This window comes from Somniosus microcephalus, chromosome 6, assembly GCF_052327205.1.
Source record: "Somniosus microcephalus isolate GS21.2 chromosome 6, FLI_Smic_1.0, whole genome shotgun sequence".
Lineage (NCBI taxonomy): Eukaryota > Metazoa > Chordata > Chondrichthyes > Squaliformes > Somniosidae > Somniosus > Somniosus microcephalus.
The window spans coordinates 28,863,671-28,889,900 of NC_140992.1; the positions used below are offsets into that span (position 1 = coordinate 28,863,671).

A 26,230-nucleotide genomic window follows, 5' to 3' on the forward strand; every position below is an offset into this window, starting at 1 on the left:
AGGCATGTACACAGTGGAATACAAACAGTGGTTTACCACATTCACCCCTTGTTTAAAATTGAGTCCGGCGGGTGAAGTGTATTAAAAGTTAGTGTATTGGAGTCTCTCCGGAGGTCTTGTCTGCCGCTGTGATCGGCGTGGCGACGGCAGGGGTAGTGGAGCTTCCGGCGTCGAGTCCTGCGTGGGCAGTGGCACAGGCGTGTCGTCCTCGTAGCTGTCGAGCGGGTCGCGGGGCCCAGGCCTGCCGTCTGCTGGGGCTGGATATCGGATCGTGGGGGGTGGTGGTAGTGAGTAGTGGGTTACTGCGGCCCCCGAGGGTGCAAGGTCTTTTATGGAGACTGTGTCCTCCCGCCCGTCCGGGTATGCAATGTAAGCATACTGGGGGTGGCGTGGAGGAGGTCGACCCTCTCGACCAGGGGGTCCGTTTTATGGGTCCTCACGTGCCTTCTCAGTAGGACCGGCCCTGGGGACGTCAGCCATGGTGGTAGCGATGTCCCCGATGTGGACTTCCTTGGGAAGACAAACATTTTCTCATGAGGGGTGGCGTTAGTGGCAGTGCAGAGCAGTGACCGAATAGAGTGGAGTGCATCGGGGAGCACATCCTGCCAGCGGGAGGTTGGAAGGCCCCTAGACTTTAAGGCTAGCAGGGCGGCCTTCCAAACTGTCGCATTTTCTCTTTCCACCTGTCCGTTCCCCCGGGGGTTGTAACTGGTGGTCCTGCTTGTGGCAATACCCCTAGTTAGCAGGTACTGATGGAGTTCGTCGCTCATAAACGATGAGCCCCGGTCGCTATGGATATAGCTGGGGAAACCGAACAGGGTGAAGAGGTCGTTCGGACATTTAATGACCGTGGCACTGGTCATGTCCGGGCAGGGGATGGCGAACGGGAAACGGGAGTACTCATCAATAATATTGAGGAAGTACACATTGCGGTCGGAGGAGGGGAGAGGCCCTTTAAAATCAACGCTAAGGGGCGAGTGGCTTTTATCAGGTGGGCCCTGTCTGGTCTATAAAAGTGCGGTTTGCACTCAGCGCAGACTTGGCAGTTCCTGGTCATGGTCCTGACCTCCTCAATAGAGTAAGGCAGGTTGCGGGCCTTGATGAAGTGGAAGAACCTGGTGACCCCCGGGTGGCAGAGGTCATTGTGGAGGGCCCGCAGTCTATCGATCTGCGCGCTGGCGCAGGTGCCACGCGATAGCGCATCCGGGGGTTCATTGAGCTTCCCGGGCCGGTACAAGATCTCGTAATTGTAGGTGGAAAGTTCGATTCTCCACCTCAAGATCTTGTCATTTTTGATTTTGCCCCTCTGCTTGTTGTTAAACATGAAAGCAACTGAACGTTGGTCAGTGAGCAGGGTAAATCGTTTTCCGGCCAGGTAGTGCCTCCAATGACGCACAGCCTCCACAATCGCCTGGGCCTCCTTCTCAACAGCGGAGTGTCTGGTCTCCGGGCCTTGGAGGGTTCGTGAAAAGAAGGCCACGGGTCTCCCCGCCTGATTGAGGGTAGCGGCCAGGGCAAAGCCGGACGCGTCGCTTTCCACCTGGAAGGGGATGGATTCGTCCACTGCGTGCATGGTGGCTTTGGCAATGTCTTCCTTGATACGGTGGAAGGCTAAGCGGGCCTCTGCCGTCAAGGGAAAAGAGGTGGACTTGATCAGCGGACGGGCCTTGTCTGCATAGTAGGGGACCCACTGGGCATAATAGGAGAAAAACCCTAGGCACCTCTTTAGGGCCTTGAGGCAGTGGGGCAGTGGGAGTTCCATAAGGGGACGCATCCGGTCGGGGTCGGGGCCGATGACTTCGTGTTCCACAACACAGCCAAGGATGGCGAGGCGGTTTGTGCGGAATATGCACTTCTCCTTGTTATATGTCAGGTTCAGGAGTTGGGCGGTGCGGAGGAATTTTTCGAGGTTTGCGTCATGGTCTTGCAAGTCACGGCCGCAGATGGTCACATTGTCCAGATATGGGAAAGTGGCCTGCAACGCATTTTGATCTACCATCCGGTCCATCTCCCTTTGGAAGACGGAGACCCCGTTGGTGACGCCAAAGGGAACCCTAAGGAAGTGGTAGAGGCGGCCGTTTGCCTCAAAGGCGGTATACTGGCGGTCCTCAGGGCGGATAGGGAGCTGGTGGTACGCTGATTTCAGGTCAATGGTCGAGAAGACGCGGTACTGCGCGATCTGGTTGACCATATCAGCTATGCGGGGGAGTGGGTAGGCGTCCAGCAGGGTGTAGCGATTTATTGTCTGGCTGTAGTCGATGACCAGGCGCTGCTTCTCGCCGGTCTTAACGACCACAACCTGGGCTCGCCAGGGGCTGGTGCTGCCCTCAATAATCCCTTCCTTCAGGAGCCGCTCCACTTTGGTTTTAATGAAAACCCTGTCCCCGGCACTGTATCGCCTGCTCTTTGTGGCGATGGGCTTACAGTCGGGGGTGAGGTTAGCAAACAGTGGGGGGGGGGGGTGACTCTGAGTGTGGAGAGGTTGCACCTGGTGCGCGGCGGGCAATTTGGGAGCTGCTGGCTGCGGACTGTGAGTGGGGGTAGGGGTCCACCGTACGCCATCGTAACACTTTTAAGGTGGCACTGAAAATCTAACCCCAGCAGGACGGCAGCGCAGAGGTCGGGCAGGACCAGAAGTTTAAAATGATCGTACACGGTCCCGTCTACTACGAGTGTCACTACGCAGTAGCCGCCGATGTCCGCCGACTGGGACTCGGAGGCCATAGAAATCCGCTGGTGCGCAGGCAGGACTGGGAGAGAGCAACGCCGCACCGTGTCGGGGTGGATGAAGCTCTCCGTGCTCCCAGAGTCAAAAAGGCAGATTGTATCGTGGCCATTTACCTTAATGTCCATTGTGGAACTGGCCAGCTGGTGCGGTCTCGCTTGGTCCAGTGTAACGGATGCCAGCGTAGGGGTCGGTGTGTCGCTGCGGGTATCAGATGAGGCGGTGTTGGGGGCCTGCTGCGTTCCGGCTGTCGTCCAAGATGGCGGCGTCCATGATCCCCATGTGGCTGGAGGCGTCCAAAATGGCTGCTGTACCGGTGGTTCGCACATGGCCGGGGAGGCCCAAGATGGCGGCCCGCATGGCCCACACGCGGCGCTGCTGGGGTTCGGGGTGGCTTTGGCCCTGCAGACGTTAGCGTAGTGTCCCTTCTTCCCGCAGCCCGAGCAGATCGCGTTTTTTGCCGGGCAGCGCGCTCTGGGGTGTTTTGCCTGGCCACAGAAGTAGCATTTCTGGCCTTGGGGCACTGTTGTCTGGCCTTGGGACACTGCTGCGGTAGTTGGGCCGTGGCTGGGGTGGCACGGCGCTATGAGGCGGTCCTACCGTGTCCCAGGCTGCACTTCGTTCACTGGGCGCGTGTACTGGTCCTTGAGGAGCTTGATAGCGTCCGCGTACGAGGTCGCGTCTTGGATGACCGAGTACACTCGGTGGTTCACTTTGGAGGTCAGGACATCCAGTTTGTCCTCGTCCGATTTGATTGCTGCGGAGGCGGTCAGGAATTTTTCGAAACACTTAAGCCAGTGAGTAAACTTGGTGGATGAGTCCGCCTCCCGATGATCTAAGTCCAGGCATGCTGGTGCGAGGATCTTCTCCATTATAAAAATTTTGTTAATAAAATTGATGCGCTATCAATTACTCATAAAAGACTGAGAGTTAAGAGAGTAACTAAAGGCTTTTATTAACAAAAGAATGAAGGTCTGCCTCGAGTGGTCGACCGGTCCAGAAATACAAAGGGCTGGGGAGCAGTCACCTTTATACTCGGACTTGTGGGAGGAGTCAGCCGAGGCATGTCCAGGCATGTACACAGTGGAATACAAACAGTGGTTTACCACACAGCCATTGGAAAGTTTCTTTTTATTTACTCTATCTAAATCTTTCATGATTTTAAACCTCTATCAAATCTCTTGGCCTTCTCTGCTCCAAGGAGAACAACCCCAGCTTCTCTAGTTTATCCACGTAACTGTATTCCCTCATCCCTGGAACCATTCTAGTAAAATTCTCCTGTACCCTCTCAATCCTTCATGTCCTTCCTAAAGTGTGGTGCCAAGTATTGGACACAATACTGCAGCTGGGGCCGAATTAGTATTTTATATAGGTATAGCATTCCTCTGAGTCAGAAGGTTGTGGGTTCAAGTCCCACTCCAGGAACTTGAGCACATAAAGCTAGGCTGACACTCCAGTGCAGTGCTGAGGGAGTGCTGCACTGTCGGAAGTGCCGTCTTTCAAATGAGACATTAAACCGAGGCCCCATTTGCTTTCTCAGGTGGACGTCAAAGATCCCATGGCACTATTTCGAAGAAGAGCAGGAGAGTTATCCCTGGCGTTCTGGCCAATATTTATCCCTCAACCAACATAACAAAAACAGATTATCTGGTCATTATCACATTGCTGTTTGTGGGAACCTGCTGTGCGCAAATTGGTTGCCGCGTTTCCCACATTACAACAGTGACTCCACTTCAAAAGTGCTTTGAGACCTCTGGTGGTCGTGAAAGGCGCTATATAAATGCAAGTCTGTCTTTCTTTTGTAGCCTATGTCTCTTTATAAAGCCCAGGATCCCATATGCTTTATTAACTGCTTTGTTAACCTGTCCTGCCACCGTCAAAGATTTGTGCACAAGCACCCCCAGATCTCTCTGTTCTTGCACCTCCTTTAAAATTGTACCATTTAGTGTGTATGGTCTCGCCTCATTCTTCCTACCAAAATGTCTCACCTCCCACTTCTCTGTGTTGAATTTCATCTGCCATGTGTCCACCCATTCCACCAGCCTGTCTCTGTCGTCTTGAAGTCTGTTACTATCTTCTCACTGTTTACCACACTTCCAAGTTTCGTATCATCTGCAAATTTTGAAATTGTGCCCTCTACCTCCAAAACCAAGTCATTAATGCATATCAAAAACAGCAGTGGTCCTAGTACTGAACCTTGGGGAACGCCACTGTATACCTCCCTCCAGTCTGAAAAAAACAGCCATGTTTGCTGATGGTGCTTCTTCTACCAGAGGAACTGTTACAATTTTGGGTATCTAAGAATTTGTTTCCCCCTCTGGTTCAACAGCTCTGGTAAGCAGACTGTTAAATTTTGTTTTATAAATAATCTCCCTTGTAGAGTTGTGACCTAAGGATTAGCAGTTTCCCTGCTGCAGTAATGAGCCAGTGGATTAAACCTAATACTGTGCTACACTGTCACATTCACTTTGGAACTTCAATCAGACTTAAATAAAATGCTTGTTCTTGATCTCCATTAACAGGACAAGATTTGCTTTGAATATGACCTTGAACGAATAATTGATGACTGGATATTGATGGGGTTCCTTGTTGGTAATGATTTTATTCCTCATCTACCTCATTTACACATCAATCATGATGCATTGCCTTTGCTATACAAGACGTACACTGAGGTCCTGCCAACCCTTGGAGGTGAGTACATGAAACAAAATACTCTCTGTAGTAAATTAACTCTCTGGTTTATTCCAGCATGATTTCAAACTCATTGTTTCATAGGCAAATAAGAGATTTGCAGTGAAATTGTAATTTTCTTTTGATCAGGGTATATTAATGAAGGCGGAACATTAAATTTGGAACACTTTGAGAAGTATCTTGTAAAACTGTCAGAGGTAAGCATAGATTGTTTCCATCATTTGAAAGTTTTATTTGAACTGTTTTTGCAGTTCACATAAATGTCGCTTAATTTAGACTCGAGACTTTTTTTGAATTGGTCTGTTTAAAGAACAAGTCAAGAATATATTCAGTCTTGTCACTAAAATTTCAGTGATATGTAATGGCAGATGTGTGTAATTTGCAGTTGGGTCTACTTGTCCTGTTTTTAAAAAAATAAAACACATTGAACACAAATTCCAGTTTCTGTGTTTCCAAACTTGGCTTGTGTCTGGGGAGCGTTATTAGAGCGAACAACATACTGGTGTTTACAGGTCATGTGGTTATTACGCTCAGCAAACAGATAGTAGGCATAAGAGCTTTTAAATTGCTTATGGTCATTAGTATTTTTCCTGTGTATGCCCATCTACACTTCTTTATAGCGTTAAGAAAAAGTTAAAAAAATTTTGTCTCACTTTTCCCATCCAAAGAGATGAAGTGAGAGTTGACCTGTTCCCAAAGCCTTTGTCAGTCTTACATCAGCCTTTAGGAAATGAACAAGGACTTCATGGAGAATGATGTGTTCCACCCACCCATTTTTCATCTCCATATGGGAAGGGTCTGACACATACTTCCACTCCCCCGACTCCTGAAAATATAGCCAAAATCAGGTATCATGGGTGGGAACTTTTTATCTCCTACTCTATGGTATGACACGAGCTGCAACTTTGACTTGGTAAAACGGCCTGCATGCCTCCATGGTTGAACAACTACACCAGTGGACGCCAGACAAATTGAAGTTGTTCATTGTCCAAATATAATTTGACTCTCTTGCTTAAGGGGCTCAAATTGAGAGCTTTGGAAATAATGAACCCACGGACCTTACTACAGCAGTGTTTGGTGCTGTACCATAAGATGAAAAGTTCCAAAGTATGGCATCTGTCTTTCCTTTGGCGCAACAAACTGAGTGTGAAAGTAGCTTGGTGCAAATGACTTTCAGTTAATCCTATTCCCTGATTTAGCAGCACCATCTTTGAGCCTTTCATCAATGACATTCTATTTTCTCCTACCTTAGTCAGCGATTATTTGTTTGGGTATTTTTAATTAATTCATAAATGATTGAAAACTGAATCTTAAGTGATGCCAGTTCAAACTTTTCCTCCCACCTTTTCAAATACAAATAAGTTCAGATGCATTGAAAGTGATTACTTGCTGAACAAGGCTCGCTGGAACAAGCATTAAGTCACTAAAAAGCACTGGTATGCTTTCTGGTATCTTGTGCAAATTGATCTTCCTGCATTCTCAGGAGACAGCTGGGTAATTTCAGGAGATGCCTCTCAATTTATATGAACCAATACTAGATTAAGTTTATATGTATTAGTTGGTGAAATTTTTCACCAATTCAGCAGTATTTGGGTGGCTTTTTTTGCTTTGTTGAAGTGCTTGCCTGATTAAACGTGATATTATTTGATTGCAGTTTGATCGTGAACATTTCAGTGAAGTTTTTGTTGACCTAAAGTGGTTTGAAAGTAAAGTGGGTAAAAAGTACCTAAATGAGGCAGCAGGCATTGCAGCAGAGGAAGCAAAACGACGTAAAAAGAAAAACAAGGTATGTATCACCTTGTTCTTCAAATACTCTTTACAACTGAATGTAGGGTTAACTTTTTAAATTAATGTTATATTGCAAAAAAAGTGCAATAGTTTAAAGTAACTGTGCTCACTGAATCTCGGAAGTGCTCAAGTCGTCTTCTTATCGTGTCCACGGACAGTCTATACATAGCCCAGCCAGAACTGGACACATTTTTGTGCCTTGTTGTTGAATTCGGCAAGATCTGCAACAGTGCAGGGTTCCTCTAACGATGGGCATTGCAGGAGATGTTGCATAGTCTGTGCCTCAGTTCCACATTCACAAGTTGTCGGGCTGGTTGAATATCCCCATTTGCTTAGTGACACCTTTGAGCAACCTACACCGGTCCTAAGTCTGTTAAGGCACTTCCAGATTGCCCAGTTGCAATTAGCTCCTGGGGGAAGGCTTTCATCAGGTAAAATTTCCATTGCTGGGGGTTGTTCAAGACTGGCGAGCCGGTCTTTCCACAAGGCGATGCGGGCTTCAGATGCGGTTGATTGTAATGGAACAACACTGTTCATGAAGCTCTTCCTTGACTTTAGGCGGCTGGGTGTAGGTGTATGACAATGCAGAGGGTGTCTCTCATCTGATGTTTGACGGAGTCGCTCTTTCTTGCTGGCTACCGTTCTTCTTATATCAGGGGGAGCGATACCCGCCAGGATATATAGGCTGTTGGTGTTTGTTGGTTTTAAGCAACCTGTGATAAATCGGCAGCTTGCATTCAGAACGGCATCCATCTTCTTGGCATGAGTAGACCTTTCCCATGCAGGGCAGGCGCATTCGGCAGTGGAATAGCAAAGAGCAAGTGCACTGGTTCGCAATGTTTTTGGGCTTGCTCCCCATCTTGTGTTAGTGAGCTTATTCAGGATGTTGTTTCGTGCGCTCACTTTTGCCTTTGTCTTCTCGATGTGGTTCTTGAAGGTGAGGCATCGGTCAAGGGTGACTCCTAAGTAGATAGGGTGCTCGCAATGCGTCAGTGTTGCTCCACACCAGGTTACTTTCAACTGGCGTTTGGCTTCACGGTTTCTGAGGCGGAATGCACAAACTTGCGTCTTTGATGGGTTTGCGCGAAGGTGGTTTTCTTCATAGTAGGATTTTAGTCCCTCCAAGGCCTCAAAGCGTTTTCTCCACGGTGTTAAAATCAGTGCTTTGGGCAGTGACACATAAGTCATCAGCATATATAAAACGGCGTGTGACACCGTCTATAGGTTGGTCATTCGTGTAGATGTTGTACAGCAGCGGTGCAAGCATGCTTCCCCGAGGAAGACCATTCTTCTGAATACGCCACCTGCTGCGCTTCCCACCTAGTTCAACATAGAACCGGCGATTCTGAAGCATGCTTTCTAACAGCTCTGTTAAGTGAATATCTTTTGTCATCTCTAGAATCTTGCAGAGGAGACGTCTATGGTTCACTGTATCGTATGCTGCTGACAGGTCTACAAAATCAGCACCTGTTACCATCCCTTGCTCAAAACCATCTTCGATGTGTTGTGTGAGGTTGAGCAGTTGGCTTGTTGTTGATTTGCCGGGGTGGAAACCTGCTTGCTCTGGAATGATCTTCTCATCTACATTTGGTGCTATCCTATTGAGTATCAGGCGTTCAAACAGCTTATAGGTGTGGCAAAGCAGTGAAACTGGCCGAAAACTCTTAGGATCTGAGGGATCTTTTCCAGGCTTTAATAGTGCTATTACATGTGCCTTCTGCCAGATATTAGGTGGCTTGTGTGTTGCCAGACAGTGGTTGAACAATTGTAGTGCTTAAGTAATTCAGTCTAATTGAAGTATGGAATTAGTAAAGGTCAATTGGCCAGTCAAGCCTGCTCCTTCCACAGACTAGGTACAATTTATCCTACCACATGCATTTCATCTCCTGAGAAATACTTCCCGATCCCCAGAAATTAATCAAGCAAAACTCCAGAAGATCTGTCCATCCTTGCATTGCTGTTATTCAAGCTTGGCATGAAACGCTCTAGTGTTTTCCCCTCGCCCTCTTCCGACTCACAGCATGGAAACCTGTGCTCCACTGACTTTGTTTAATTGTCTCAGTCAAGTGACGCAGCATGAGGGGGGATTGCTAATCGTATTGATGCACTGAGTCATAGAATAAACCGATTTAAGTTCAAGACCAACATGTGCCTGAAACTTACTCCCAAGTAATTGAGTAAACATAAGATAAATACTGTGCAAGAGTAGTTAAAGTATCAATGTTTGTGTGTTTCTCCCCATCCTTCCTAGGGCATGAAACTGCCTGCAGTATGATGACTGGTTTAAATGATCCAGCAGGAAAATATACATTGATCTCATCTGAATTTGTTTACAAATCTGCATTTTTACCAATAATGAGTTCAAACATTCCATTGTTACCATGGTTCTTATTTGAGAGTCATCTTATTGAGGTTTAAAATTATTTACTGACTCAAAGCTCAGGAAAAACATTGGTTATAATGTAGATATCCCATGTAAATATTTTTTAGAAAGCCACAATTTATACCTCCACCTCTAACCATTTTGGGTGTGATTTTAGTTAGATCTGATATAAATTGCTATGTAATGTCTTATGATAGGGAAGAATGGGGGAAAAATTCAGTTGGTTTGCGCCTCCTGTTAGCGCCTTAAGAGGGCGCTAATGGGGCGCAAAGCAACTAGGGCGCGGCGATATCTGCGCCTCTCGCGAAATTGACCGGACATTTTGCGGCGGCTCCAAACAATACCGCCCCGATCTCCTGCACACGCAGATCTTGACGTCATTCGAGCGTGTAACGCCCTTGGGGCGCCCCAAAACGGAAATTGAGTGGCGCCCCCCTCCTTTCTGCCTGGCGCAACCAACGACAGGTAGATTGGAACGCTTCCCAGTCGCTGGGGGGCTGGGGGGGTGCTATTTAAAGGGGCCTCTTCCTGGCTTTTTTTGTGGTAGACATTTTTGTATCACTCATTCTGAGAGAGAGATTTTGAGAGATATAAAGAGAGACCTGCATTGAGTCAACGCTGTGTGAAGTAGTTTTGGCTACTGAGCATAAATTTGCTGGTACTTTGGTTTTTGACCTTCATTACTTTGATTGCCAAGAGACTATCGGGGCTGCACTAATTGGGGGCGTCGTCCTGTGCCAGCAGAATCGGAGGCCACAGAGATGCAGAGAGAGAGTGGCAATCATGGCCAGACGAAGGAGGGCCAACAGGCCTCTGTACAGGAGACCTTACCTTCCCAGGGTATTTCGCCAACAGTTCTCCTACATTAATTTGTCTGAGGAGCACTGTTTGCGAAGGCTGCGCTTCAGCAAGGACGTGGTCACTGAGCTCTGCCACCTGTTGCAGCCAGATCTGCAGCCTCAACTGAGGAGCAGGACATCTGTCAGTGGCAGTGAAGGTCACAGTGGCTCTCAACTTTTATGCCACCGGCTCATTTCAATCAACTACTGGGGACATCGCCAATATCTCCCAGTTCGCGGGTCGCAAATGCCCTCTATAAAAGGAGACGAGAGTACATCTCTTTCCTCATGACCCCGGCCAAGCAGCATGAACGCGCTATGGGCTTTGCGAGGATAACGAGCTTCCCGCATGGTGCAGGGCGCCATTGACTGCACGCATGTGGCTTTGCGTGCTCCGCATGAGAATGCAGAGGATTTCCGCAACTGAAAGGGGTTTCATTTCTTAAACGTGCAGTTGGTCTGTGACCACAGACAGCTGAGGCTCGCTGCCAATGCTGTTATCCTGGCAGTAGCCACGATGCATACATCCTGCGCCAGACTACTGTGACAGAACTTTTCCAGGCACCGCATCACCCAGGTGGTTGGCTTCTCGGGGACAAGGGATATCCACTGTGCACCTGGCTGATGACACCGCTCCGTACGCCCAACACCCCCGCTGAGCTGCGGTACAACGAGAGCCATCTAGCTACCAGGAACATCGTTGAGCACACAATCAGCGTGCTCAAGCAACAGTTCCGCTGTCTGGACCACTCCGGAGGAGCCCTGCAGTACTCGCCTGAGCGAGTCTCTCTCTTCGTTGTTGTGTGCTGCATGCTGCATAACCTGGCAATCCTCAGGACCCAGCCAATGCCACCAGGCCTTGGAGCACCACCAGAGGAAGAGGAGGAAGAGGATGATCATCAGCAGCACCAACGCGGGAGGGAGGCCCACAATGTTGAAACTGCAAGGGCCGCCCGTCAATGGCTGATAGCAGGGGCCTGGAAGCGGCTTGCTGAGGAAATGGCTTCTGCCATTGAGAACAACATGAATGAAACCAACCCGCAACCCCTAAGCCGGCCAAGGCAGCAATGATTGCAAAGACCAAACATGTACATTTTGAATACAAAAACTTAATTATTTTACAAACTCTGTGTATCATTTCCTCATTACAAACTAATAGAAAGAAACACAAAAAAACAGTCATTAACATAACTGGTTCTCACAACCTGGAGATAATGTCCAAAACACTAAACAAAAGTTTGACCACGAACCTCGGCCTTTTAATAAAAAAAATGACCATTTTGTCACTCCTACTTTTTGCCCTTCGAGGGTGATCTCCTTCCCTTGCGCACTTCACCCCTTCCCACCCTACTGCTCCTCTGTAATGGGGCCCCAGTGGCTGCAGCAAGGCTGGTGGAAGGCTGCTGATTGTCAGAACTTGAGACTGCAGATGCCCTTGAAAGACGGCCTCGACCAGCTCTGGGCCTGGAGGGCCCGGCTGCAGACTGCACCAACTCTGCATGGGCGGCAGCAGTCTGGGCTACAGGTGGTGGCAAGTGCAATGGGGAAGTGACAGTGGTGGCAGCAAGAATGCTGTCATTTTGAGAGAGGACAACAACTCCCTGCTCGACTGACACACTGGCACTCCCATGGGACATCACTTCAGCATCCGGAGCAATCTGCTGGAGCACCGATTGCTGGCCTGCTGCGGCGCAGTGAGAGCCCTGGGGAAATGTGTCCGAACCAGCGAGGATGGCAGCAGTCCGTGCTCGCGTGGCCTCAATCTGAGTCAGCATGAGAGTAGTCAGAGATGGGGTCACGGCAGCCAGTGACTGAATTGCAGCACTAAACATTTGCGTGGCTCCGCCTGTGCTCCACACTCCTTGCCAGTGATTCAATGCATTCGGGCACCCTTCCCACTGCACCCATGAGCTCAGTGTGCATGTCCACTGCCTGGGTGTTCATTTCAGCGATGAGCCGCTCCTCCTCTGCGTCCTCTCTGCAGTAGGACTCGCTGGCATACTCTCCCTCCGGGGAGAAGGCCCCCGAGCTTCCCTACCCCCATTGCGTTGCTGCAGCCCGCTGGGTCCTGGAGCTTCACCCTCACCAGACTCTCTTTCCCCCCCCCCCCCCCCACCCCCCCCCCCCTGCTCCCCTCCAGGGAAGGCGTATTCCCAGTGTGGGTATGGGCTTCCTCGGTAGAGGGTGGTACTGATGCTCCGGCTTCATCTTCCTCCTCGCCTGCAGCTTCACTCCCACTGGTAGCTTGAGGGCCCGTCTCCTCAGCTGGTGAATCACCATCTGAAAGCAGGGAGGTACAAGAGTGGCTTTAGCGTGAGGACAGGGTGGCAGTAAGGGAGGAATGAGTGCAGCGATTTAGTAAGTTGGATTGAAAGTGTCAAAGGCTGGTGTTGTGAGGGAAAAGTGGAAGGAGAGAGGACAAAAAAGTGATGACCTTACCATTGCTGTCCAGAACGGGGTCGGCCTCTCCAGTGGCGACGGGACCGATCACCCGGCTTGCTACAATTCTCTGGACGCGCTCCTCAAGATCGCTGAGGGATTGCAGCTGAGGCCGCCCTCCACCCGTCCGTTGCTGCTGTCTCCTATTATGAGATAGCTTGGCCTGCAAGAAAAAGAACAGTGTCTGAGTAAACATACAGCCATGGTCTTGCCTGATGTGCCTCCCATAGGTGAATAGCGTGTGTGTTTCATGAGAGGGCCATAGGTGTTGGGTGAGTGTTGGGCATTGGGGTTTTAAGACCCTCTGGCCAGAGTGAGGTTGAGATGGAGAGGTATTGAGAAAAAGCCACTCACCCTGATGACCCGAGTGAGGACGTTGAACTTTTTTCTACATTGTATATGTATCCTGGGCACCATGCTCCTGGAGGAGACGCTCTGTGCCACCTCCCTCCACACTCTTCTGTAATCGCACAGCAAAGGCCTCCTGCCACACTCTCGGTACAGTATTGATTTTCTGCGCGCCAACCAGAGCCTCCAAGGCCCACTCGCTGAAGCGCTGTGCTCGCTCCCTGACCCCCTCCATAGTCTTTGGCTGCAAGATTTAGGCACAGGTCTCTCCAGGCCGAGATTCAAGGCTCCAATGAGCAGGGTGTGGCTGGAGAGCAAGATCGACCCTCCCCTTTAAGAACTGTCTGGCGCCCGTGTGTCTGTGTTCCATCGCTAACTGACAGCACCTGCGCTGTGCCCGCGCTCTGAGTTAGCACCTCGCTCCTCGGCTTTTGCGCCTTAAGACAGGTGTGTAGCGCCTGATTTAGCGCTCCAATCAACTCCGGGGGCGATAAAAGCCAAGTTTGCAGTCGGAGGCGATAATTAGCGCCAGGCGCTAAACTTTGCGCACGGCCGATTAATTGCGTCCCAAACGGGACGATACTGAATTTTTCCCCCTTAATCTCTAGAGAAGGAGGGGGAATTGAATTAGTGGCATTAGTTCAGTCCAATGTTCTGTTGACTGGTTGTGGAGGAGCTCTGTCTCTATTGAAGGAGAAGTTTGTAAGAGTGCTGCCTTTTTTGAGGGAGCTTTATTGGGAGAGGAAAACATTTTATGCAATATTTTTTTTTATATACAGGTTCGAGATGACTTGTGTTTAGCTGTATTAGATGAAGGTGGAAATGAGGCAGGAGCCTGTTCAAACTGCAGTACTGAATTCAATCACAAAGGTAGGCATAAGCCATGCATAAACATTTTAACACTCTGAAACCATTGCCAGTTATTCTAATAACAGTTCACACTTTGGATCTCAGTAAAACGTTAAATTTCAGTTATTTTTGAATTAAGTCACAGCTAATTGAAGTAAATTTTAAAATGCATTATTTTTTCTAGCTAACATTTTTTTAGTTTAGACATGACAACTCTTGTTACACAAGTATATTCAGTTTTTGCAGTCAGTATAATGGACTGAAACTGATTTACATGACCACATTTCATTCCATTTCTGCACTTTCATCAGTAACTTAAACATAATATATTTCAGATCTGTGGGATGATGACAATAACGATGACAATGAGGAAGAGGATGATTTGTTTGAGACAGAATTCAGGCAATACAAGAGAGTCTATTACATGACTAAGATGGGTGTAGAAGTTGTCTCTGAGTAAGTGAATTTTGTTTTCTACTCTTAAGCTGAACTAGCATTTAATCACGTGATTATATTTTATTACGAATGAGAGAGGTTTCCCAAATAGATGGTGCAGGTTTTTAATTAAAAGGCAGATCATTTGTTAAAGCACTGAGTTGACTTACGATAGCAGGAGCTTTCTACTCGGGAGGGAACGGAGAGCATGTGTGGTACAGTGTTTTGGAAAACGAGTACGTGGGTTGCAGGTTTGTCTGTCAAGGAGTGGATTTGAGTGTTCTAGGAGAAGGGGAGGGGACCACCAGCTGACCCCCTAACCCCAGAATTCTAGGAGAAACAATTCAAAATATTTGCGTTTAGCCTTGAGGTACAAGCCCTGAAATTACGAGACTCTGCTCTCTGCATCGTGTCTTGCTCTGGCTACAGAAATGCAACACGGAGAATAGGGCACACTGACCTCTGACCCAGTTGTCCACACTGGAAGCAGAGTTTCACAATTTCACAGCCATGATCTTTGCATTTTGTCAATCAAGAAACCTGAGCTGGTATTTGTATGAACTCTCAACCTTTGGGTTGCTAGTCCAGTACCCTAACTGTGTTACTGTACCCTATGCGTGCACGCCATCAGTTGAGAAAAGGATTGAGCTTGGCGCCTATGGACAAATAGGCTGCCGTCACTCGCTGTTGAAGCTCGCACAGGAAGAGTTGCCACTTGGGCAAGTTACTGGAGAGCATCCAACAGAGGAGAAAAAACACGTATCTGTTGAAAAATCTGATTGGGAATATGGAGAATCTAGTGCCCCCACCAACTCGTGTTGGGTTGAATAGCAGTAGTTGGAAGTTTTTAATGTTTGTTTTGTTTGGCAAAATTTGATTTCTTTTTTCTTCCCAATAGTGAATTTCTTGCTCAACAGGCAGAATGTTATGTTCAAGCAATACAATGGATTTTGCACTATTATTATCATGGTGTACAGTCCTGGAGCTGGTAGGTTTTTGCGTGGAGATATTTGAATACAAGTTTTGTGACTGTGGCAGTATTGCTGTATCTCTTTCCTGCCTGTTTATTTAAACATGGTTATGTAGTTTCTGTTAAATATTTTATAGAATGTAGAGATTTGTTCTTGGATATGGGATAAACCACTTAAATTTGTGTTGTTAAATGAACACTAGATGCTTGGAAGAGGAACCATAAGAGATTGCAAAGATAATTTCTAATGAATGTAATGAACTGACATTTGTTTTACCGATCTTTTCATCTGAACTCTTAATGAAAATGTGCTTACTGCCTTCTAATCGCTCCCAAGTGTGACGCAGCTCGGAATGAGAAAAGGTCATGTGGCCCATTTAATGTCGCTCCTTCCATAGTTCATGATTAACTACCTCAATTATGGATTCCATATCCTCATTGCCCCAAGATCTCTTTTTATTCTCTTATCCCTTTGTGAATTAAACAGATTTGTTGCAGCTCTTTTTTTTAATATAATGTAATAAAAGTCAGTAGTGGAGCTTGAATTCTCAACCATCTGACTTTGAGGCGAGAGTGCTGCCAACTGAGATAAGTTGCCACTTGTTCAATCAAATCAAATCAACTTTATTGTCATTGTTAGTGCACAAGTGCAGTACAACGAAATGTAGGCTTGCGGCTCCTGAGAGTGTACAATTTGGATTAGGACACTTAAACATTTCAACATACATTTGTACATATATATTAGCATAAATATGACCATAATAAAGTGCATCGTGTTTATTTGTGGAGTTCAGTAGGATGACAGCCCTGGGAAAGAAGCTGTTCCTAAATCTGGTCGTACGGGTGCGAATGCATCTGTAGCGTCTCCCAGATGGTAGGAGGGCGAACAGACTGTGGCTGGGGTGGGTAGGGTCTTTGATGATGGTCCGTGCCCTCCGTAGGCAGCGTTTCTGATATATATGTTCTATGGTCGGTAGCCGGGTGCCGGTAATGCGTTGGGCAGTTTTGACTACCCGCTGCAAGGCTTTCCGGTCATGGGAGCTACAGCTGCCGTACCATACTGTGATACAGTTTGTCAGGATGCTCTCTATAGTGCAGCGGTAGAAGTTAGAGAGGATCGGGGGTGACAGATTACATCCCTTCAGCCTCCAAGAAATATAGGCGCTGCTGGGCCTTCTTCACCAGAGAGGAGGTGTTGAGGTAACTTTACAAATTGCAATGTGTAAATCAGTTATAGGCTCCAACTCCGAAGCACACAGTATTTTAACGTCGTATTAAAGTGTGATAACTGCATGCTCTGATAAATATTTTAAATATTTTAAACAATACCAGATGACGTGGATGTATATTAGTTTAATTTTGGTTTCAGCTGATAGTCGTGAGGCCCTCTGTCTGTTTCTGGGCACTTCACTGTAAATGAGAGACATAAATTATTTATGCATCACATAACATGCTAATCCCTGGTGACTCAAAATTGCATGGGTGTCATTTTCATTAAAGTCATTGGACAGCTTTATTTGAAATAATTTGTTCCAATGTAGAAGCCTAGCTTTTCAAATTTACCAGCTTATTTTGAGTCGCCCTTTCAGTGATTAATTAAAATATCATTTCAAGTGAAACCATAAAGGTTGGTGAGTTTATTTACAAAACAATTCGAAGTGCAATATGCATGATTAAATGTTCTGTTTCACTGTTTAGGTACTATCCTTTTCATTATGCACCTTACCTATCAGACATTCGTAATATCAGTAAATTGAAGATAACATTGGATATGGGGAGACCATTCAAGCCATTTGAGCAGCTTCTGGCTGTTCTACCAGCAGCTAGCAAAGAGCTTCTACCCAACTCCTACCAGGTAAGTTGAGTTTACTCTTAGGTTGGAATTTTCTGAGGTTGGAGGCGTGGTGGGAAATGAAAGTTGAAAAAATGTGAACCCCGACCTCAACCCGCTTCCAACCTGCCCACTTTCACCTTTCACTCGGGTGGGAGGGGGGGTACGGGCTGCCAAGAGGCGAGTTGGCAATTTAAATATTATAATGAGGCCTGAAGACTCTACTTTAGCCTGCTTTGCAGATTTTCCTGCAGGCAACCAGGGATCCCGGGGCTTGGGATTCCCGGTGGCTGCAACAAGGCGGCCTCAGCCTTGGGGAGCAATGCTTGTGGGCCGGGAGGAGAAGGCGTGCTTCCGCCTGGCCCCCCCCCCCCAAGCTCCCTCACCTTCAGCCTGGCCGTCCCCAGGGTCGGGGATCGGACTCCCCCCACCCCGGGCCTGGAACAACCCCCCTGGTCGATTGGACTACCACCCCATGGCTTGGACTCCCCCCCCCCCCCCCCCCCCCACCCCCAACATCTTGGGCCCAGCATTTACCTGTTACTGCAGTCTCATTCTCAGAACCCGCCCCTGACGTCGCCCGTCTTCTCTCCTCTCTTTTTCTTTCTTTCTCTCTCTCTCTCTCTCTCTCTCTCTCTCTCTCTCTCTCCATTCAATTCAATTCAAATGCTTTATTGGCATGAAAGTTTACAGGGAACCATATTGCCAAAGCTTACATAACAAAAGTACAGTTTTCCCACATTCTGTAGGTGTCAAACAATTTTGACCTTCGTTGGGTACATACAATATTAGTTTAAACAATATTAATTTAAACAGTCGTTGAACATCGTTGGGTACATTCAGTATTAATTTTAAACAGTCCTCAGGTTGTGACATGTTGTTACATATTTGGCACCAAGGCTCTCCTCTTCTTTCTCTCTCTCTCTCTCTCTCCCCCCTTTCTCTTTCTCTTTCTCCCCTTCTCTCTCCCCTTCTCTCTCCCCTTCTCTCTCTCTCTCTCTCTCTCTCTCTCTCTCTCCCTCTCCCTCTCCCTCTCCCTCTCCCTCTCCCTCTCTCTCTCTCTCTCTCTCTCTCTCTCTCTCTCTCTCTCTCTCTCTCCTTCCCCTTCTCCCTCTCTCTCTCTCTCCCCTTCTCTCTCCCCCCCCCTCTCTCTTTCGCTCATGTACGCCTTCTAGCTGTTACATAGTCACAGATCTGTGAAAAGATAACCTGCCTGGCTTCTTGCCAGGGATTGCAGTGAAAGAATCTTGTGTGAGAGCAGGATAGAAGGAAAAATTAGTATGTAATAGTAGAAACCACATCTTTAAGTTTGAGAAGTATGATTATAGCTACTTGATGTTTATTGTTACATTCTCAGTTTTTAATGACTGATGAAGAATCTCCAATCATTGAGTACTATCCCCCAGATTTCAAAACTGACCTTAATGGCAAGCAGCAGGATTGGGAAGCTGTTGTTCTGATTCCATTTATTGATGAGGTAAGTACTTTTTAGTGTTACCACTTTGTTTTTCAAGTGTTTCTATTTGTAAAAGAGAACCAACTGTAAATTATTTTAATCCCTAAATCTGACAAATTTGTAAACCACTTGAGTTGTAACAGTCTTGCTTTTGGTTTGAAAATATTCAAAGATTTGTTTTTGTTGCTCCTTACCCGCCTGTAAAACAGTGGTTGGAGTTTGTAGTTCAATATGTACTTGTATATGACTTTTTTTTGTTTGGGGCAACTTAGAGAAAGTCGTGTATGGGGGGGGAGGGGGGGTGGTGTGTGTTTAAGGAGGCAGATCACGTTCTATTGAGAGCATGTGTGGGAAATCACCCCCTCACTTCGGAGTTTATAATGGATATCTCAAAGTCCTATATCTCTGTCTAGTATCATTTTACCATTTCATCCATTTGTAAATGTGTAACAAAACTAAATATTTTCCAACCTTTTCAGAAACTGTTACTGGCAGCTATGGAACCATGTAATAGGTCTCTCTCAGCAGAGGAGAGACAGCGCAATAGGCATAGTGGATGTGTCATGTTTTGGTGTGATAAAGAAATTGAATTTAAATATTCATCGCCGTGGCCAGAAAAATTTCCAGATGTGGTGCAATGTCATGCAAGGTAATGAGACTTTGCACAATATCAAGTTTTAAATTGTTCCCTAAAGGATTGTTCTACAAATTAAACAACTGCTACTACTGCTAATATTACATTTTAATTTACTACTATTGGTATTTTCTTTCAGACATGAAGAGATTCCTGTGGAGGCATGGAGAGTAGATCTCAGTTACACAGTAAAGCCTGTCACTGATAAGGGTTCTGTGTACTTCTGTGGGTTTCCAACTCTGAAGCATATTAAGCATAAGGTAAGTTTCCCCTGTGATGGTAAGTTTCTGTTAATTGCACAACTTGCTTGCTGCAGTTGCATTTGTGAATCAGGAGCAGGAATTGACGCACCGGCATTGTTGTATGCATGAAACAGCTTGTTGTAGGCATGGAGAGATTGCATCATTTTAAAGGCAGGTTATTGGATCGTCACCCTGTGGATGATTGTAGGTTTGTTCCCCTGCCCCCTAGCCACTTAATCCAATCGTAGCCACTATGCTTAGAAACTGAGGGGACCCCTGGGCTTTTTGCTATGGGGACGGAAAATCAAAGAGAAAGACATGAACGTGTATGTAACTTTTCTCCTAAACAGTTCTGCTACTCTTGGCAGGACATCTATTGTTTAGAGTGGGCTTGAAACATGTGCATCTATACAACTGGGTCCTGTTTCCATGGCTGTGTGCTGTACATTGATAGCTGTGATAAGAATAATGGCCCAGAAATTCGGGTTGGGGGCTTCCCGCGGGTGCAAGCCCCCGACTTGACTCGCGCTGGCCGTTGAGCTCTTGGGCCCCCGTGGAATTCCGATCCTGGGCCTGGTCCAGCTGCCGGCACGCAGTGCTTGCGTATCCCAGGGGCGCAGTTAGTTCGATGCGTCCCCTGGGATCACGTGGGCCATGGGGAGCCAATTGGAGCAGGGAATGCTCCATTCATAAGTCTGACACGAAGTGCTGTCAAGACTTATAAATACTACGGCCCCAAAATAGCACTAAATCTTCAAATAAATTTTTAAAATCATCACATTTTTAAAATAAACTATAAATGACATGAAATAACTATTTTAAACAATTTAAATTTTTGAAAAAAATAATTTTATTTTCTATTGGGGCTAAAAATAAACTTACCTTGCTTTAAAGTATTTAAAAATAATAAACCTGTGGAAAAAATGTTTTAATTTTAATTAATTCACCACTTACCTTGTAAAAAGCAGGCCTTACGCCGGCTTTTTACATTTCTAAATTCTGCAGGCTTACGTTCCGGGAAAACCTGTAATAAATTTTTTTTTTTTAAAAGACCGAAGTTCAATGCGCACGCGCAGCCCCTCCTGCGCACGCGTTCGACCTCTGAACCCCTTTGTTCAGAGGAACGGAAGTGCCGGTTTCCCGCGCATGCGCAGTGCATGCAGGAAACCGCCACTTCCATTGGGCCTACGGGTGAGTACCCTGTGCGTACTCACCCGTGGAGACTCGAATTTCTGAACCATTGTGTTTGCCACTCACCAGATCTTGCAAGAGTAAGAATTAAGGGAGCATAGTTATTACACTTTTGGTTAATGCCCTCATCTTTGACGTTTTCCGGATCTTGATTGTGCCATTTGCAAGTCCTAAAAAGAAACTAGGTCCTTTGCAGGCAGACAGAAAATTGGTAGAGCAGTCACCTTGCTTTTGTGCAGCAACTGGCAAGTGTAGCCAAGGAGGAAGTTACTACCCATTCTTTCTGTTAGGAAATGCGTGTTGCATTGGAAGAACTTAAAAGAAGGGTAGACAAATAACATTTTTAAGAACACTTTTAAGTTCACCAAGTTTATCTAGTCCGTAACTGAGTCATACAGACCAGGACGATTCCAGGTTTGATGTCTGGTCTGTGCTGCGATAGCTGCACTTAGCCAGAGTGGCAGTAAAGGTGCTGCAATTTGCCTCTTGTGTCCCTGGGTAGCGAGGGAAATTTGGCCACATCCCTCTTTCTGATCAGTATCCAGTGAGCACTGCTGAATAATCTCTGCAGTCAAATGGCCTGCTGACGCCCACTGTCGAAGATTACACATGAACAATGGACATTTGGATGAGGTACTAGAAGCTGATCAACACCCAAGGAACCTTGCCGCAGCAAAAGACTTAAAAAATTTGTATTAATTCAAAGACGGTTCCTGATTTATGGAGTTACTGGTTGATGCAATGTCAATCAATCACACTGGCCTGATCTGGACTGCAGTGAAGTGCATTAATGAGATGGCCAGATATTTTGCTGGGGGATCGGGGGGTGAGCTTGATGACTGACATTGATGGAAACCCAGCACTAGTTAAGAGTTTTCAGACCAAAAGAAATCCACACAGACAGATTTTCTGTTTGTCTGATGTGGGGTGTATCTCACTCCACTCACCCAAGTCCAATGAGCATAAATGCAGGCTGAGAGATCCCCAAGTGTGTACAAGGGTACTGATGAAGTTTAGCTAGTTAAAACTGCACCACCTACTAGCACAGAGTACTGCTATCTTGCTGCTCGTCAAGCCAACCCGTGTTCATTATACATTGACTTAGAGGGTTATATGGAGCTGAATGAAAAGAGTCTTACTTAGTGATAGGTTCCATTGGTGAAACAGGGTGGCTAGGCACTCCAACGATGCCCTAGAGTATTGTGAATCTGCTTGTCTTGGATATTTGATTGTAACGTCAACCACAAAGGATTAGAATCATAGAATGTTGCAGCACAGCCATTTGGATCATTACGTCTGCATTTGTGTTTTTTTTCAACATGAACCAGCTAGTTTAAACCCATTCTACCTTTTAATATTCCTTTTGACTGATGGTTCTGAATCTTCATCTTACATAGAAACATAGAAAAATAGGAGCAGGAGTAGGCCCTTCGAGCCGGCTTCTCCGCCATTCAGTATGATCATGGCTGATCAACTATCTCAATACCATATTCCCGCTCTCTCCCCATACCCCCTATGCCCCTTGTGTCTAGAAATCTATCTATCTCCTTCTTAAATATATTCAGTGACTTGGCCGCCACAGCCTTCTGTGGTAGAGAATTCCACAGGTTCACCACCCTCTGAGTGAAGAAATTTCTCCTCATCTCAGTCCTAAATGTCCTACCCCGTATCCTAAGACTGTGACTCCTCGTTCTAGACCCCTCAGCCAGGGGCAACACCCTGCATCCAGTCTGTCTAGCCCTGTCAGAAGTTTATATGTTTCAATGAGATCCCCTCTCATTCTTCTAAACTCTAGTGAATACAGGCCTAGTCGACCCAATCTCTCATATGACAGTCCTGGCATCCCAGGAATCAGTCTGGTGAACCTTTGCTGCACTCTCTCTATGGCAAGTATATCCTTTCTTAGGTAAGGAGACCAAAACTGCACACAGTACTCCAGGTGTGGTCTCACCAAGGCCCTGTATAACTGTAGTAAGACATCCTTGCTCCTGTACTCAAATCCTCTTGCAATGAAGGCCAGCATACCATTTGCCTTCCCAACTGCTGCACCTGCATGTTTGCTTTCAGTGACTGGTGTACAAGGACACCCAGGTCCCTTTATACATCAACATTTCCCAATCTATCACCATTTAAATAATACTCTGCGCTTCCGTTTTTCTTACCGAAGTGGATAACTTCACATTTATCCACGTTATACTGCATCTGCCATGTATTTGCCCACACACTCAACTTGTCTAAATTGCCTTGAAGCCTCTGCATCCTCCTCACAACTCACAATCCCACCTAGTTTTGGTCGTCAGCAAACTTGGAAATATTACATTTGGTTCCCTCATCCAAATCATCATTGATATATATTGTGAATAGCTAGGGCCCAAGCACTGATCCCTGCGGTACCCCACTAGTCACCGCCTGCCACCCCGAAAAAGACCCATTTATTCCTACTCTCTGTTTCCTGTCTGTTAACCAATTTTCAATCCATGCCAGTACATATATTTTTTTGGTTCCATGCCAGTATATTGCCCCAATCCCATGTGTTTTAATTTTGCACACTAACCTCTTATGTGGGACTTTATCAAAGGCCTTCTGAAAATCCAAATACACCACATCCACTGGTTCTCCCTTATCTATTCTACCAGTTACATCCTCAAAGACTCCAGTAGGTTTGTCAAACACGATTTCCCTTTCATAAATCCATATTGACTTTGTCTAATCCTGCTGATATTTTCTAAGTGTCCTGTTATCACATCCTTTAAAATAAACTCTAGCATTTTCCCTACTACTAATGTTAGGCTAACTGGTCTGCAGCTCCCCGTTTTCTCTCCCTCCTTTTTGAAATAGTGGGGTTACATTTACCGCCCTCCAATCTGCAGGAACTGTTCCATAATCTATAGAATTTTGGAAGATGACAACCAGTGCATCCACTATTTCCATAGCTACCACTTTTAGTACTCTGGGATGTAGATTATCAGGCCCTGGGGATTTATCGGCTTTCAGTCCCATTAATTTCTCCAGCACTTTTTTTTTACTAATACTAATTTCCTTTTAATTCCTCCTTCTCACTAGACCCTTGGTTCCCTAGCATTTCTGGGAAGTTATTTGTGTCCTCTTCCATGAAGACAGAACCAAAGTATTTGTTTAATTGCTCTGCCATTTCCTTGTTCCCCATTATAAATTCTCCCGTTTCTGACTAAGGGACCTACATTTGTCTTCACTAATCTTTTTCTTTTTACGTACTTGTAGAAGCTTTTACAGTCCGCTTTTATGTTCCTAGCAAGTTTACTCTCGTACTCTATTTTTCCTCTCTTAATCAATCTCTTGGTCCTTTTTGTGCTGAACTCTAAACTGCTCCCAATCCTCAGGCTTGCTACTTTTTCTGGCAACTTTATATGACTCCACTTTGGATCTAATACTATCATTCATTTCTTTTGTTAGCCATGGTTGGGCCGCTTTTCCTTTTGTATTTTTGCGCCAGAAAGGAATGTATTACTGTTGCAATTCATGCATTCGTTCCTTAAATGTTAGCCATTGCCTATCCACCGTCATGCCTTTTAATGAAGCTCCCCAATCTATCATGGCCAACTCACTCTTTATACCTTCTTAGTTTCCTTTGTTTAGATTTAGGACTACTTCACTTTCCATCTTAATGAAGAATTCTATCATGTTATGGTCACTCTTCCCTAAAGGACCCCGCACAACAAGATTATTAGTTAACCCCTTCTCATGGCACTATACCCAATCTAGGATAGCCTGTTCCCTAGTTGGCTCCTCAATATACTGGTCTAAAAAAAAATCTCGTACACACTCTAGGAATTCATCCTCCACAGTATTATTGCTAATTTGGTTTGGCCAGTCTATATGTAGATTAAAGTCACCCATGATTACTGTAGTACCCTTGTTACATGCATCTCTAATTTCCTGTTTGATGCCATCCCCTACATTACCACTACTGTTTGGAGGCCTATAGACAACTCCCACCAATGTTTTCTGCCCCTTGGTGCGTCTTCGCTCCACCCAGACTGATTCTACATCTTGATTTTTCTGAGCCAGTATCCTTTCTCACTATTGCTCTGATTTCATCCTTTACTAACAACGCCACCCCGCCTCCTTTTCCTGTTTGCCTGTCCTTCCTAAATATCGAATATCCTTGGATATTCAGCTTCCAGCCTTTGTCACCTTGCAGCCATGTCTCCGTAATCACAATTATATCGTATCCGTTTGCATCTATTTGTGCTGTTAATTCGTCTACTTTATTACGAATGCTTCGTGCATTCAGATACAGTGCCTTCAGATTTGTCTTTTTAACATTTTTAGACATCTTAACAATTTTTTGTACTATGGCCCTATTTGCCTTAATACCATTTTTTCTTACCCGGACCCTATTTGTTAGTGCACTCCTTTGTTTGTACACTCTGTCCCTTCCTGACACAATCTGTTTATCCTTACCCCAATCGCTTTCCGGCACTGCTTCCTTGTCTTTTCTCTTTAGCATTCTAGATTTCTTTCCACCAGGACCTGCCCCCCCCCCCCCCCCTTATTTAGTTTAAAGCCCTATCTACCTCCCTAGTGGCTTCGATTGGAGCCACGTCAACCCAACTTACCTCTCAACAGGATAGTCACTAGTTACTCAATTGTGTAATGTTACAGTACATACATATATAGAGAATGGGTGACTGGATGGGGGCCAGTCAAGAGTGTAGCTATGCCCTGGACATAAACAAGGCTGCAGTTACCTGATTAGAGGAAGCTGTATGGTATCAAGTGGTACTGTCATGAGGAAAAAGCCAGAGTAAATGGAAGTGAGCTTTTCTTTTACACCTTCTATTTCCTTTAACAGAAACCTGTACAAATGAAACATGCATGTTTTAATTTTTGTTCTTGCAGTTCTACTTGAGGAAGAGTGGGGTTCAAGTCTTTCAACAGCCAAGCCGTGGAGAGAATATGCTTTTGGAACTATTGCTCAAAGAAGAGGAGGAGGAAGTATGTACTGGGTCATATGGAGTATAGCAAAACTGTAATATAACTTGTACAGGAAACTTTGTGATATCCGGCACCGACGGGACCGAGCTGTTGCCGATCTATCAAAACTGCCGGACAAACCAGCGCTAACGTTGAAGTATACGGAGCTTTTCATCTCCGTATCTGGCAACAAACACTTGCTTAGCAACAGCTTCTAAACAGTCGGCCGTACCTTGGAAGCGTCTCTGTAGCTTAGCAACAGCTTCAGAGAGACTTTGCAGAGCCTGACTGTTTGGGGAAAAAAAAGCCACGAGAAGTGAAAAAAAAGCCACGAGAAGTAAAAAAAACCTAACAAAACGGTTCCTGATTTCTGCCGGTGGATCGAGGTTTCCGGACATACAACCTCTGGATAAACCAAAGTTTCCTGTATTGGGTTTAGTTTTCTTTTTTAAA

At 46.1% G+C, this 26,230-nt stretch overlaps 1 protein-coding gene across 1 annotated transcript in view; it reads left to right on the plus strand.

Moving 5' to 3' along the window:
- The window catches only part of xrn1 (5'-3' exoribonuclease 1), a 144,801-nt gene that overhangs the window by 43,046 nt on the left and 75,525 nt on the right, over positions 1–26,230 (plus strand). The window contains exons 6-16 of the mRNA XM_085989602.1: positions 5,248–5,416; positions 5,546–5,613; positions 7,071–7,202; positions 13,993–14,083; positions 14,398–14,518; positions 15,396–15,485; positions 17,166–17,322; positions 18,656–18,775; positions 19,234–19,403; positions 19,528–19,648; positions 25,703–25,798. Of these exons, the coding sequence (XP_085845728.1) occupies positions 5,248–5,416; positions 5,546–5,613; positions 7,071–7,202; positions 13,993–14,083; positions 14,398–14,518; positions 15,396–15,485; positions 17,166–17,322; positions 18,656–18,775; positions 19,234–19,403; positions 19,528–19,648; positions 25,703–25,798 (1,335 nt within the window). The remainder of the gene's footprint in view (positions 1–5,247; positions 5,417–5,545; positions 5,614–7,070; positions 7,203–13,992; positions 14,084–14,397; positions 14,519–15,395; positions 15,486–17,165; positions 17,323–18,655; positions 18,776–19,233; positions 19,404–19,527; positions 19,649–25,702; positions 25,799–26,230) is intronic.